We start from the raw sequence: 14,499 nt of genomic DNA on the forward strand, positions 1-14,499 counted from the left end.
CTTATTTAATCAGCTGATGGAATTCTCAATGAATGTGGATGCAAATGCATGTATACAACCTAGAGAAAAGTGCAGTGAGACAGTCACAAAGCCAGAGGACCAAAGGGGGGGGGGAAACAGCCGCATTCTTGGTGGGCGATGCTCTTCTCACTCACCTTCTCTGCATAGTATAAGGTCACCCCTCCCCATCAGGTGCCCAAGCTGCTGTCAGAGGAGGTAAACAATAGCCACAGGGTGGCCACACAGAGCAAACCCCAAACAGGGACACAGAAAGCCATTCCTTGTAGCATCTTCACAGGTCTTTACCCCAGAGACACAGAAGGCAGGAGGGCGAGGTACCCACCGCAATGGAGGTTTCCTGGAGCACATCTCTCTGCCTTCCCCAGAGAAACAGCAACGGGGGCCAGCTCTTCCCACCCCCCCACCTCACATCTTCACTTAAAGGAACAGACATTAAAGGAAGACAGTCAGTCACCACCTACCGTTTGATTTTTCACTATCTGCAGGTTTCATCTGAATGGGATGATGCATCTAAAAATAGAAAAGTGAGAAAGTAAGGCAGATTGAACAACTGTTCAACAGTCTCAGAAATCCCATGCTATTCAACACGACTACTGATATTGTTATAAGGGCACGTAAATAATGAGACCTCTCACAGTTAAAATGAACTACCTTAAAATGCAAGCATGTGTTTGATGCTCAGCAACAGGATACTTGTAAGTCCCGGGGTGCTGTGACATGGTATCTTAACACGTGGGCTTTGCAGTCAGGCTCAAATTCAAAACCTGGTCCTGCCATTCATGGTATGGTTTCTGCCTGGATCTTACAGGTAATTCTGGTTCTGCCATTCATTACAACTATGTGACCTTGGGCAAGCGTCTTAACTTCTCTGAGCTTCAGTCTCCTCATCTGCGAGATGGAGGTGACCCCTGCATAGTAGGGCCGTGAGAACTACCTGAGAAAATGCATGTGATGTGCTTAATGAATGGGGCATAGAAAAAAAAAGTTATTGTTATTTTGTATTATTACAAATTTAAACACAGATGATCTGTTTTTCTTCTGGCCGTTCTATGTCTGCTGCATGGCTGTTTCTTAGAGCTCTGAGTAATCTGAAGGTCGACCAGTTATCCCATCCCAGGCGCCATCATCCCATTTTTATTAAACACAAAGTGTGAAACAGGAATGCAGAGGCACCGAAAGAATGGAAGGAAGGAGAGAGGCCGGGAGGAGGAAAAGCGGGAGTGAGGGGCTTACGATCACATTCAGTACATACGTAGGAGGAGAAAGCGCCTGAAACAAAGGGGAACCAAGAGCCCGCATCGCGGCAGAACAAGATGCTCCATGGTTCTTTAAACGATGCCAATCACATCACCGTGCATGATGTGAAGATCTGCAGAGCACAGAAAGCTGCCACCATTTCCAATTAAAATAAATTCCTCAAATGACTTTCGTGGGTTCTCCTGCTTCATATTTCATCCTACCCCAAGGAACGTCGCAGCCACAGGGTAGATGGAATCAGTGGCTGTGCAAATGCTTTTATTATAATGGGCCCTATTCTCTCTGAACCTTTAATTTCCCCAGTGGACTTCCCTTACTTGCCAGCCACAGCTCTGGGCTTTATCTAATTGAAATGAAAGGGGAATGGTACTTGGCTCTGGCACTGAAATGATGGGAAATGATTATCAGGCGGTTGAGACCACGTGCACCTAATGCCTGCCAGGGTCTTCAACACACAAGAGGAAGAGGTAAGAGGGAGCAGTATCAGGGGACAAGAGGCTGAATAATTCAGAGCTGCTTCGTTTATTCTCAAAGGCAAGATGCTCTTATGCACAGAACACAGGCCTAGAGTTGTGGGGTCTACTTGTATTCCCACTCCACTCATTAACATGCTCAATTCGTAGAGAAGAGACTAGCATGAGAATGGAATGCTCAGGAGTCAGTAAGTAGACCGGCCTTTTAAGAAAAGGTGCTGTGGGAGCCCAGGGGAGCAGATACTTCATTCTGTCTGGTGAGGGAGGTAGGGGGAGTTTGGCAAAGGGCCCATCTGCTTTGAGTCCTAAGGGCTGGTTGGACTTGCTAGCAGAGGAAGGGGGTGGCCCTTGAAACGAATGGACAACCCCACACAAGGACACCGTGGTGAGAAAGCCCTCAGTCCTCCTGGAGGGAGCCCACAGTGTGAGGGCGGAAGGCACGAGAAGGGGCTGCCAGGGCAGCCAGCATCCAGGCCTTAGAGGATCCCACGTGCTAAGGAGCTGAAATTTCCTCTAAAAGTCAACGATCAGGCATAGAACATTTAAGGAGCAAGGCAACGAGATCCCATCTGCATCCTTGAAAAAGTCATTTTTGGCTGCAGTATGGAGGATGGATGGTAGAAGAGAGACACAGGAGGCAGGGAGAACAGTTAAGAGGCTACTGCAACAGCCCATGTAAAGCAGGGAAGGTCTAAACCTCAGATGTAACTGGCTGGTTGTAGGGATGAGGGGGCAGCGGAACCCCAGGCCTGGACAACTAAATGTGTAGTGGGATCATTGCCTATTCATTTCACTTCTGTGTCCTATATGTAACGTTGTGTCCTGTATACAACTGCCTAAACAGGGAAAACACGAGAAAGCAGTTTGGGGAGGGGGTGTAGAGACTGATGGGCACAGGTCAGGACACGCTGCGTTTGGGGTGAAGTTGGAAATGTGGGTTTCGAGCTGTTGGGACAGCTCTGGGAGGTGGCGGAAGCCCCAGGCATGGCTGAAACTGTCCAGAGAGGGAAATGCAGAGTGAAGAGAGACAAGAGCCAGGGGCAGAACTGTGGAGAACAGCCAGGAAGAGGAGTCTAAGAGGGACAGAGCAAAGGGCCATCCAGAGAAGCAGGAGCAGAACAGCTGGCCCCACTGGAGCCACGCAGGGCGTTTCAAGAACAAGGTGATGGTCAGAGCAAGTGCTCTTAGACGCTACAATGAAAACGCCCCAGTATCCTTCTGGGTTTGGCAATACAAAATTTTTTTTTTTTAAGGGAGTTTATCAAAACAGTTTCTGTTGGGTGGTAGGGGCCAGAATGCCAGCTCGTAGGCAGCGGGAGAGTAACAGGAAAGGTAACAGTTGATATGAGAAATGCAGACAACTATTTCAAGAAGATTAGCTCTAAGTGGGGAAGACAGGAGGCTCGGTGGAGGATGGGGGAGGAGGATGGGGATGGGGTCTTTCCTTTCCAGATAGGAAAGACTTGTAACAGGTCAATGAGCTGAAAAGACTCAAATGAGATTCACAGGTTCAAGGGATAGGAGACAAGAGATAATTGTACCAACGTTATATATAGGACACAAAATTGAAATGGAGGACTCTTGCCCTTGGGAAGATGCTGACCCAACATGGTCGTTGATAGGTACATATATAAAGGAGAAAAGACGGTGACCAGCATCAGAAAAGCAGCAGAGAGAGTGCCGTGAGCATTCAGATCCATCTGTGACGCGCACGGAGGTCTGGAGGAGGAAACCTGGGAGCAGTAAGGACAGAATCATTCGACTCTAAAGCTGCAGAGGGCCCTGGGAATCATTTCATCAAATGCTCTCAACGTATAGGTCTGAAGGGAATAAGTGACTTCACTAAGGACACATAGATGGCTAATGACAGAGCTGGGATCAGAATTCTAAGCTGCCTACTCTTAATCCAGGGCCGATTCCCCCAAACCACATTGCTTCCCCGCAGAATGCCCAACACGGGATTTGGACTTATGAGCCTATGATGATGAACTGCAGGCTTCACTCACTGCAGGCACCAGACAGACACTCAGTTGAAGGCGCCAGCAATATCCCCTTGGGTGAAAGTAATCTTCCTCTGCCCTCGCATCATGCTTTATCTATGGAGCTTTAAGACGGGTGTTACACCAAGACTTGACTCTGGGTTTTCCTGCTGCTGCTGAGAGAATGAGCTCTGATTCTGACCTAAGACTATCCAGAAGGCTCAGGAATTTAGCAGTGGTAGCTACGCCTACTGCGGACTTGAACTTGGTTTCTTTCGGTCTTTCTGGGGCTCTGAAGGGGAAAAAAGTCAACCTCACAGAGATCTGGATTGTCAGACCAAGGTGAATCTGAATGGGGGGTCACCCTACTCCAGCGATGTTCTGAAGACAATATAGATAATGTATGTAAAGCGCCGTGCGTGACCTTCTTGGAGAGAGGTATTCAATCAGGACTGTATTAAGAATGGCTCATTACCAGGAACAGTTCATCTGAGTTACAAATTCCTGATCAGATACAGGACGTACATGTCAAGGAAGACAAAAAAACACATGGTTTGGAGGAGTCGTTCTTATAATGTGTGTCACTTCCTCAAAGTCTCATGATACCAAGAACTTTGGGAGATTTGTTGAGCAGAGTAGGGAAGTTATTGTAAAGGAAGGGGTATTCTAGTTTAAACTTTCAAATTATAATACAGGGATTCTTTCCCTGTAACAGGAAAGGATGTCAAAGATTTGACCCAGTAGGATGCTAAGACCACTCACGCATTCGCTTATTTCTGCTTTGACCAGATGATCTGATACATGGTGGGAATAATGGGTGAAAAAGAGTTCTGGTCATGGTGGAGGTATGTAACATAAGGATGAGACAGACAGACCAGCCATTTCCCACATGCAGTGTGGGAACTCAGAAGAGACACACCCCACACAGTCCAAGGAACGGCAAGAAGGCATCTCAGCTGAAACCATGGTCAAGTCAGATCTTGAAGGGCGCTAACCAGGACTTGAGTGAAGGGCATGTCAGGGAAGGAACAACAAATGTGAAGGAACAGAGTAAGAGAAACTAAGTCATGCTGTTCCTGAAGAATGATGAGGGGACATGCTAACCAACAGAGGAGGCAATCGATGTCGCCAGAGATCATTCACCAAACACAACGTAAATGAAGCATGACAAGGCCAACAGCGAGGGATACATCCCTGGATCGGAGAAGTTCAAGTACAGGGAAAACAATGCACATCTCAGCCCTGAATCAAAACTGCCCTGGCTTGGCAGCCAGAGGCTCATCGCCTTCCTCAAGGACTGAAGGTGACCCCCATGGTGTCAAGAACTGAAGCTTGTCAACAGTGCTTCTGTCATGACGGGGAACTGGCGCCTCCAATACCAGAGCTGGAGGGGCCGGAGGTCAGAGGTCTGCACTGTGCTCTGCACTGGCTGGGGGCGGGGAGGTCCCAGGAGATGGCAGCAACGGGAGGAAGGGCCCGAGAACTTGGCCGTCACCCTTCCGATCTCCTAATGTCCCACCAGATGCAAGGGACCCTCAGAGTTGAGGGTTGGGGCTGGATCCCTCCTCCTTCTGTCTATGGCGAGTGAGCACATCCTCTTCAAGAATTCTCCCAAGGAGTCTCCTAAGGGGCATGTTATTTTTTTAATTAATTTTTATTGGAGTATAGTTGATTTACAATGTTGTGTTAGTTTTAGGTGTACAGCAAAGTGAATCAGTTATACATATATGTATATCCACTCTTTTTCAGATTCTTTTCCCATATAGGCCATTACAGAGTACTGAGTAGAGTTCCCTGTGCTATACAGTAGGTCCTTACTAGTGATCTATTTTATATATAGTACTGTATATATGTCAATGCCAATCTCCCAATTTATCCCTCCCCCCGCTTTCCCCCTTGGTAATCGTAAGTTTGTTTTCTACATCTATAACTCTGTTTTGTAGGTAAGTTAATTTGTACCTTTTTTTTTAGATTCCACATATAAGTGATATCATATGATATTTGTCTTTCTCTGACTTACTTCACTCAGTATGACAATCTCTAGGTCCATCCATGTCACTGCAAATGGCAGTATTTCATTCTTTTTTATGGCTGAGTAATATTCCGTTGTATGTATGTTAAGAGATATGTTAATTATACTGAGGCTGCATTATTAATGCAGTTAATTATACTGATGCTGTTTAACTCCAGCCATCACCAATGGATGAGTTAACTACCTTTAACGTGAGACTCTATCATCACACTGGATCAGCTGGGTCTGAGAAAACCTTCACTGGTCTGTATTATCATGATTTGTCTACTTGGTCAGAGGAGTCTAGGCATTTTATAACCTCCGGCCTGTGACACTGACAGGGTAGCTTCCCTGAGGGCTGGAGAAACGGCAGCAGTGAGTCTAAGACTTGAGTTCAACTCAGCTGCCCTTGGAGCGAACTTTGACCACAACAGGGCTCTGGTTGTCTTACACCAGGCTCCCCTATGGCAGAGGGCCTGTCCCACGGAGGCAAAATCAAGTGTTTTGGAAACAGATCCTGGTTCCTGGCAGTGCATTTGACTTAATAGAGTTCATCAAGCTTACGTTTCAATGAAGAAAGCCTTCCAAACCCATTTCCTTGAAGATTTCTTTGTATGTGAATTTCTTTTGCATTTTATTACAGAACAATGGCATCTTGCCTCATGTTCAACAGTAAGGTACTGGGTAACTTGTTGGTTTCTATTTAGCCCTACTTATTTAAAGGCAAGTGAAATCTATAAAATAGATAAACAACAAGGATTTACTGTATAGCACAGGGAACTATATTCAGTATTTTGCAATAAATTATAATGGAAAAGAATAAAAAAGGAATATAAATACATACATATATATGTATAACCAAATCACTTTGCTATACACCTGAAACTAACGTAATATTGTAAATCAACTACACTTCAATTAAACAAACAAAAAGCAAAGGAAATCTAATGAAGGGGGGGCATTGCAAGAGCTCCCTCCCTCCCTCTGGGGCAGGTACTGGAGTCAAGCAGCTTCCGGAGAAATCGGTGGTTTACTTCTGCTTCCATTTGTGTATTCAGTTTCAATCACATGCTTAGGGCACTGTGACTAGAGCCCACTGAGCTGCCGTTTCTCGGGGGTCTGGTTAGGGTCTCACCATATGCAGGCCACTCCTCTCTGGCTTGGGCTGGTTTTCATCCCACACCTCCTCTCTCGTGGGAAGCTGTGGGTGTCGGAGGGCACCAGCCTCCAGCACCAAGCCTCACCCTTTACCCTGTCTCCTAGTGATGAGTGAGTGGCCTCTGGCCCTCTTTCTGCTTCTCCGCCACATACACATGGGGTCCCAGAATTGAGTTCCCCTATTGCTGACAGGACCTGCTGCTTCTCACTCCTGAACGCGTTTACCTTGGATGCGTGACCTGGGGGCCCAGCTGTAGCTCAGGGAAATGAAGGTGAGGACACAGCTGTGGGGCAAAGGCATCCCCCAAAGCCTGTGGGGGTGACAGCACGTGAAGGGAGCTGCAGAGGCCCCGTTACGAGTCCCATCACATCCCAGCGACAGAGACGCTGCTGGGCCACAAGCACCAGCATCCACGAATCAGGTTCTCTGGAGGCGCACCGTCTACCAAGTCAGTGAGATTTCTCCAGATCTCTCTGCCTCAATCCTGTGATGGCTACGGGGGAGATTCTGAGTTGAAATAGCCAGTGTTAAGCCAGGTGGAGGCCAGAAGATAGAAGACCTGGGTGAAGGTGAGTTGGCCAGTTTCTCACACACAGGAGAACGCATGTTGAAACTTGTTTAACTCCAGCCATCACCGATGGATGAGTTAACCACCTTTAACATGAGACTCAATAAAACGTGCCATTTTTAACCCGAAATGGGTTTTACGGCGTCTCTGTTACGCATATCCTTATTAAACCCATCCTGACACCTAGAAAGAGCAGCCGTAATGGCACATGCTATAAGCTTACTGCCCATAAAATATTTAAAGGGAGAAACAGAGGGGGAGGGAAGAAGTGGGTGCATGAAAGAGCCACACGCCAACCAAATGAGAAAATGAACGGACTCCAGCCAGGAGAGACGAGCTGGGATTTTCCTTTTGCTCCCTGACAATGCAGATGTGACTCATGCAGAAGATACTTGGTATCTTGTTGGAGAGTGGACTGTGAGATACCAAAGGCACCCATGCTTCCTGAATTTTTCTCAAAAAAGTTTGTAAATGGGCAAAAATAAGTTTCAAAAGGACTGCCACCAACTGGATGCACGCTGTCCCCCAAAAGGAAAGTGTGTGTCTTGTCAAGGGATCTTCTATGACCATAAGGTACTCCCAGAGCTACAGAGGCTCCCCTACTTCTCTAGGTAGGAAATTCTGCCATTTCCCTCACTGTCTTTTATGCTCTGCATAAAGGAGACTGGGAAGAAACAAAGGGAGTTTTAGGCATGTTGACTTATCGTATTGAATAAGGACTTTTGAATTTCTCTGAGTTTTGAAAATGGGTGACATCGCTAAACTTGCAAAAGCACCTTTAGTAGAGTGACGCCTCTGAACGAACAGAGATGACAAAAGTCATGTGTTGGATGGGTCTAAACCAGCTTTTATCATCAGGACGAAGCTGGTTTTGGAGCTCACTGCCACACTTGTTAAGTGAAGTGGAGAATTTAGGCAATTTTGGTGAAAACTGAGGAAATCTTCCCTGTGCTCTCAATTTTCCTGTGCTAATAGATAAGCACTGCTGTAGGCACTTTATGTATATGCCAACTAATTTCATTCTCACAACAGCCCTGAGACAGATGTGAATGAGGAACTTAAGGGGTGGGGGAAGGTGGGGGGAGAGGGAAAGAAGGAGGGAGACAGAGAGAGATGAAAGAACTTGGCTAAGGCATACAGGAAGTCAGCAGTGGAGCCGGGATTCGTGGGACTGTCTCGGGCTGGAGCATAAACCCCCAGCCACTCCTCCATGCCGACCCACCCCTAGCATATCCAGACAGTTGTGCTGTGAAATGGTGGTTTCTAAGAACCGAGAGCATTACCAAAATTCCTTTTCCAGACTAGACGTAATGACCATCTCAATCTATAGGGTACTTTCCAATTGGAAACTTATATATGAATGTGTGTAGCATACATGTGTACGTGTATATATATGTTTTTCTGTATTTCACTTGCACATAAGAAATACATATTTTAAAAGCTTATTTAAATGAAAAAACAATAAAAATCCCCCCAGTTCACCTATTTTTCCCACCCCTCACCCCCTGACTCTGGAAACCACCTATCTATTCTCTGTATCTATGAACTTTTTTTTTTTTTTTTTAATTTTTAGATTTCACATATAAGGGAGATCATACAGTATTTGTCTTTGTCTGACTTATTTCACTTAGCATAATATCTTCAGGGTCCATCATGTTGCCCAAAGGCAAGATTTCATTTTTTTAATGGCTGAATAATAGTTCATTATATGGTATGTGTGTGTGTGCGTGTATGTGTGTGTATAAATATATATGTGTATATATATATACACACACACACATATATATACATATACATACATACATATTTATATATGAAACAACTTTATCCATTCATTCACCCAACCCTTAGGTTGCTTCCATATCTTGGCTACTGTAACTAATGCTGCAGTGAACATGGGGGTGCAGGTATCTTTTTCGAGTTAATGTTTTTGTTTCTTTCAGATAAATACCTAGAAGTTGAATTGATGTATCATATGGTAGTTCTATTTTTAATTTTTTGAGGAACCTCCACACTACTTTTCACAGTGGCTGCACATAGTGGCTGCATCAATTCACATTCCCACCAACAGTGGACAAAGGTTCCCTTTTTTTCCACATCCTCACCAACACTTGTTATTTCTTGTTTTTTTGGTAAGAGCCATTCTAACAGGTGAGGTGATAGCTCACTGTGGTTTTGATTTGCAATTCCCTGAAGAATAGTGATGCTGAGTATCTTTTCATGTGACTGTTGGCCATCTGTATGTCTTCTTAGGAAAAATGTCTATTCAGATCTTCTGCCCATTTTTTAATCAGACTTTTTTTTTTTGCTACTGAGTTTATGAGTTCTCTATATATTCTGGATATTAATCCCTTGGATATATGATTTGCAAATATTTTCCCCCATTCAGTAGGTTGCCTTTTTGTTTTGTTGATAGTTTCTTTTGCTGTGCAGAAGCTTTTCAGCGTGATGTAGGCTCACTCATTTATTTTTGCTTTTCTTGCCTTTGCTTTTGGTGTCCGTATCCAAAAAATCATCATCAAGAGCTATGTCAAGGAGCTTGCTACCTATGTTTTCTTCTAGGAGTTTTATAGTTTCAGGCCTTATGTTAAAATCTTTAATCCATTTTGTTAATTTCTGTGTATGGTGTAAGATGGTGGTCTAGTTTCAGTTTTGGCATGTGGCTGTCCAGTTTTCCCAATACCATTTATTGAAGAGATTGTCCTTTCCCCATTGTACATTCTTGGCTCCTCTGCTGTAAATTAATTGACCTTATATGTGTGGGTTTATTTCTGGAGTCTCTACTCTGTTCCATTGATCTATGTGTCTGTTTTTATGCCAATCCCATACTCTTTTGATTATTACAGCTTTGTAATATACTTTGAAATAAGGGGCATGTTGCCTCCAGCTTTGTTCTTTCTCAAGATTGCTTTGCCTATTTGGGGTCTTTTGTTGTTCCATACAAATTTTAAGACTGTTTGTTCTGTTTCTGTGAAAATTATCATTGGAATTTTGATAGGGGTTGTACTGAATCTGTAGATTGCCTTGGGTAGTATGGACATTTTAACAATATTAATTCTTCCAATCCATGAGCACAGAATACCTTTCCAATTATTTGTGTCTTCTTCCATTTCTTTCATTAATGTCCTGTACTTTTCTATATACAGGTCTTTCATCTCCTTGGTTAAATTTATTACTAGGTATTTTATTATTTTTGATGCAACTGTAAATGGGACTGTTTTCTTAATTTCTCTGATATTTCATTACTAGTGAAGAGAAACACCACAGATTATTGTGTATTCATTTTGAATCCTGCAACTTTACTGATTTTTCTCATTAGACCTAACAGTTTTTTGATGGAGTCCAGGGTTTTCTCTATATAATATCATATCATCTGCAAATAGTAAGAGTTTTTATGAAAAAAAATGAAGATAACTTAAGGGACTTACAGGATAACAAAAGGACTAACATTCACATCCCAGGTGATCCCAGAAGGAGAACAGAGAGGCAAAGGGGAAGAATTATTATTTAAAGAAATAATGGCTAAAAGCTTCCCTAACCTGGGGATGGAAATAGACATCCAGATCCAGGAAGCCCAGAGAGTTGCAAATGAGATTAACTCCAAGAGAGCCACACAAAGGCACATAATAATTAAAATGTCAGAAGTTAAAGACAAGGAGAGGCTATTAAAAGCAGCAAGAGAAAAACAACTTGCTATGTACAAGGGAGCCCCTATAAGACTATCAGCAGATTTTTCAGCAGAAACATTGCAGGCCATAAGTGAGTGGCACAATATATTCAAAGTGATGAGAGGAAAAACAAAAACAAAAAAACTTCCAAGACTACTCAACCCAGCAAAGTTATCATTCAGAATTGAAACAGAGATGAAGAATTTTCCAGACAAGCAGAAACCAACTGAATTCAACAATACGTTAAAAAGGTCATATACCATGATCAAATGGGATTTATTCCAGGGATGCAAGGATGGTTCAACATCTGCAAATCAGTCAATGTGATACACTGTATCAACAAAATGAAGGGTAAAAATCGTATGATCACCTCAGTAGATGCAGAAAAAGTATTTGACAAAATTCAACATCCACTTATGATAAAAAAACTCTCAATAAAGTGGGTACAGAGGGAATGCACCTCAATATAATAAAGGCCATACATGACAAGCCCACAGGTAACATCATACTAAACGGTGAAAAACGGAAAGCCTTTCCTCTAAGGTCAGGAACAAGACAAGGATGCTCACTCTTGCCCCTTCCATTCAACACAGTACTGGAAGTCCTGGCAAGAGAAATGAGGCAAGAAAAAGAAATAAATGACATCCAGATTGGAAAAGAGGAAGTAAAATATTTTAAAATAGCCTCAGAACAAAAAAGATTGTCTAGATTTTCTCTATGAAAAAGGAAGGAAAGAAAATTTACAAGCCTGCCACGATTCAAAGAAAAAACAGCCTTACAGCTATATTAGGAAAGTATAGCTCCAATCTATGTCCCATTTGACCACAAGGGAACTATATGCGCTAATCCAGACAGATTAAATGCTAGTTCTTCTACAATCCCTTCAGGCCATTTAAAATAGACGTGCAAAATGGAATTAGACTCAGAGGTTTGTTTCATGGGCCAAGTTATCCAAAATGTTCTATACCTATGTTGATGAGAAACAAACTGATAACAAGCAAAATTAGCTGTCAGTTATTCTACGAGAGGAGAATAAGAGTTTTGACATTAACTGATCCTACATTTTGTGGTTTCTTCACAAACTGTTAGTGCAAAAAAGTACACTGGAATCTATAAAATGAATCAAAGTGTAGACCACTTATTGGATAAGTCAGCATTTACAACAATAGGCATCGGTATTTGGCTTTATGCTAACTGACTGGATTGTACAATGCCTGTTTATTTGAATACTGCTTTGGAAATTCTGGATGGCACTGAGTAGACAGTCGCCTTCTGAAGATGCAGATTCCTTGAGGGAAGCAGTGTATGGGATTCATCTGTGCCTTGAGTCACAGTACTACTCCAAATTGCTCCTTTGTGCGTCTCTATTAACTAAGTTAACAGAGTACGTGCACAGAAAACTTTCAACCAATATTTGCTGATGTATATTTTTATAAAAGTGACCAAAGCAAAGAATAAAAGGGCATTTGAATATGACAATAACAAAGAAACGTAAGTGATCCTTTATCTTCCCATGGCAAATCACAACCAGGGGGAAAAAGCCTAGAGTGGAAATAAATGACTATTTCTTCCTAACAGCCACTGATACATGTGACATGCTTAAGCACTGCCTGCATAATATGTGCCCAGTAAAGTTATCATTATCATTGTCATTATTATTTTACAAAGCAAAAGGATTTCCCTGAGGGAAAAAGGAAAAGGTCCCATTCAAAAGCTGAGAGAACATACTAGAGGGAACAGCTTTTCTTGGTCACGTGGGAAGTATATAGATAATACTGCTCCCGGCTTTTTCCATATATACTAACAACCCAGTGAGGGAAAACAACCTACAGAACCCAGAATTATATGTCTGCTTTTGGCTTCTCAGGCTCCAAAAGCAGCCTTTTTTTTTTTTTTTTTTTTTTGCTGTAATGACACTAGCTATTTACATTTCTGTTACAATCGTGTGGTACACTAGAGGGGAGAAGTCAAGCAGTGAAACCATTTAGTCCTGGCAAAAAAATAAAATAAATAAAATAAAATATTGCAGGAAAATTAGATTACTCTGGGTGGAATTCTATGAGGGGAGTTGGAGTCTGTTTTGGTGATTAAGTCATCATTTCTGACAGATTACTCTAATCAGCTGTCAAACAGCATTCCCCAACCCCATCTGTAACTTGGCGTCCTCGCTACTCAGCCTATGTTACCTTCTGTATATAAAACACATACAAACAAGAGGAGGTACGGCCCGGCATTTACTATACTCATTAGCTATAATTAGGTTCTGTGTTTTCATACTAAATAATAACACGAGCTTCCATTTTGCTTTATTTATTCTTAAAATGAGAAGAAAAATGAATAGGCTCAAAATAGGAGGCATGGAACGTGAATGAAAAATAGTTGTCATAACAAAAAGCAAGCGTAAGGCTTTTCGAAGCATTGCTATTTAAGAAGAATGTTAATCCTTTATTACTTTAATTTCTCTGGGAACTATTATATTACTTAGAGAGGTAAATCTATGACACTTTTTAAACCTCTAGTCAGATTTGGTGCCTAATTACCTGTGATTTCAGTAGAAGGTATTATTACTGTGTTTAGCAGTATTATTGTAAACAGAAAGCAATTTCTTGGATAAGATTTTGGTTCTTCCCTCTGTCACTGCATCTTTGGGATAGAATAAACAAATGATCCAATTAGGTGAGCTCCCAAATAAATATGGTGAAAAGCAAAGCAAAACTAGTTAAAACTGAACGATAGCATTTAGCTTTTCTGGAATCCTCTGTTTAGATCTACCTGTTTTAATGACAGAAGACTGGAGGGTCTAGAACTATTTTGAAAATGGAGGGAAGTGGAAAGACTTAATGGAAGAAGAGGTGTGTAGGATTACAGTGCTGCTCAGGCAATACTATGACAATCCCAAGCGCAGCAGAAGACCACACAAGGATTTGGGGTGACGCTTAGCGTATAACCACTCCTGATTAATAAGCCAAAATTTACAATATACAGATATCCTTTCTAACCATGAGTTCATTCTGACTGTGGAACTGTCTTCCAAAATCAACGATGGATGCTCCAAGAGTTATTCTTCCAGATGCTACCCAGATGTTACATTAGACACACTCCCTAATTGAGTCAGGAAAATACACACTAAAATAACAGTGCCTGACCTGGCCACGGAGGAGTGATTTAATGATCTGGTATTTCCCTTACATTTCCCATATGATGGTTCTTCTGGCCACAAACTTAGTATAACCTCGTATTTTAAGACAAGTGAGTCTGGTTTAAACATAAACGGTCCTTTGGACATTAGCCACGACCCATCATGACCACCTTCGTGCTGAGCTTGCACACGGCCTTGGCCTAAACCAGAGCCCAGCCCGCTGG

General features: G+C 42.6%; 1 protein-coding gene across 3 annotated transcripts in view; it reads right to left on the reverse strand.

The window, feature by feature from the left end:
• Positions 1-14,499, reverse strand: part of CELF2 (CUGBP Elav-like family member 2) — a 529,929-nt gene that overhangs the window by 82,038 nt on the left and 433,392 nt on the right. For all 3 annotated transcript variants that reach the window (XM_082618267.1, XM_082618268.1, XM_082618269.1), the window contains one exon: positions 483-531. In XM_082618267.1, coding sequence (XP_082474393.1) covers positions 483-531 — 49 coding nt within the window. The remainder of the gene's footprint in view (positions 1-482; positions 532-14,499) is intronic.

Source organism: Mesoplodon mirus (assembly GCF_964341445.2).
Source record: "Mesoplodon mirus genome assembly, chromosome: 4".
In the NCBI taxonomy this organism is placed as follows: Eukaryota; Metazoa; Chordata; class Mammalia; order Artiodactyla; family Ziphiidae; genus Mesoplodon; species Mesoplodon mirus.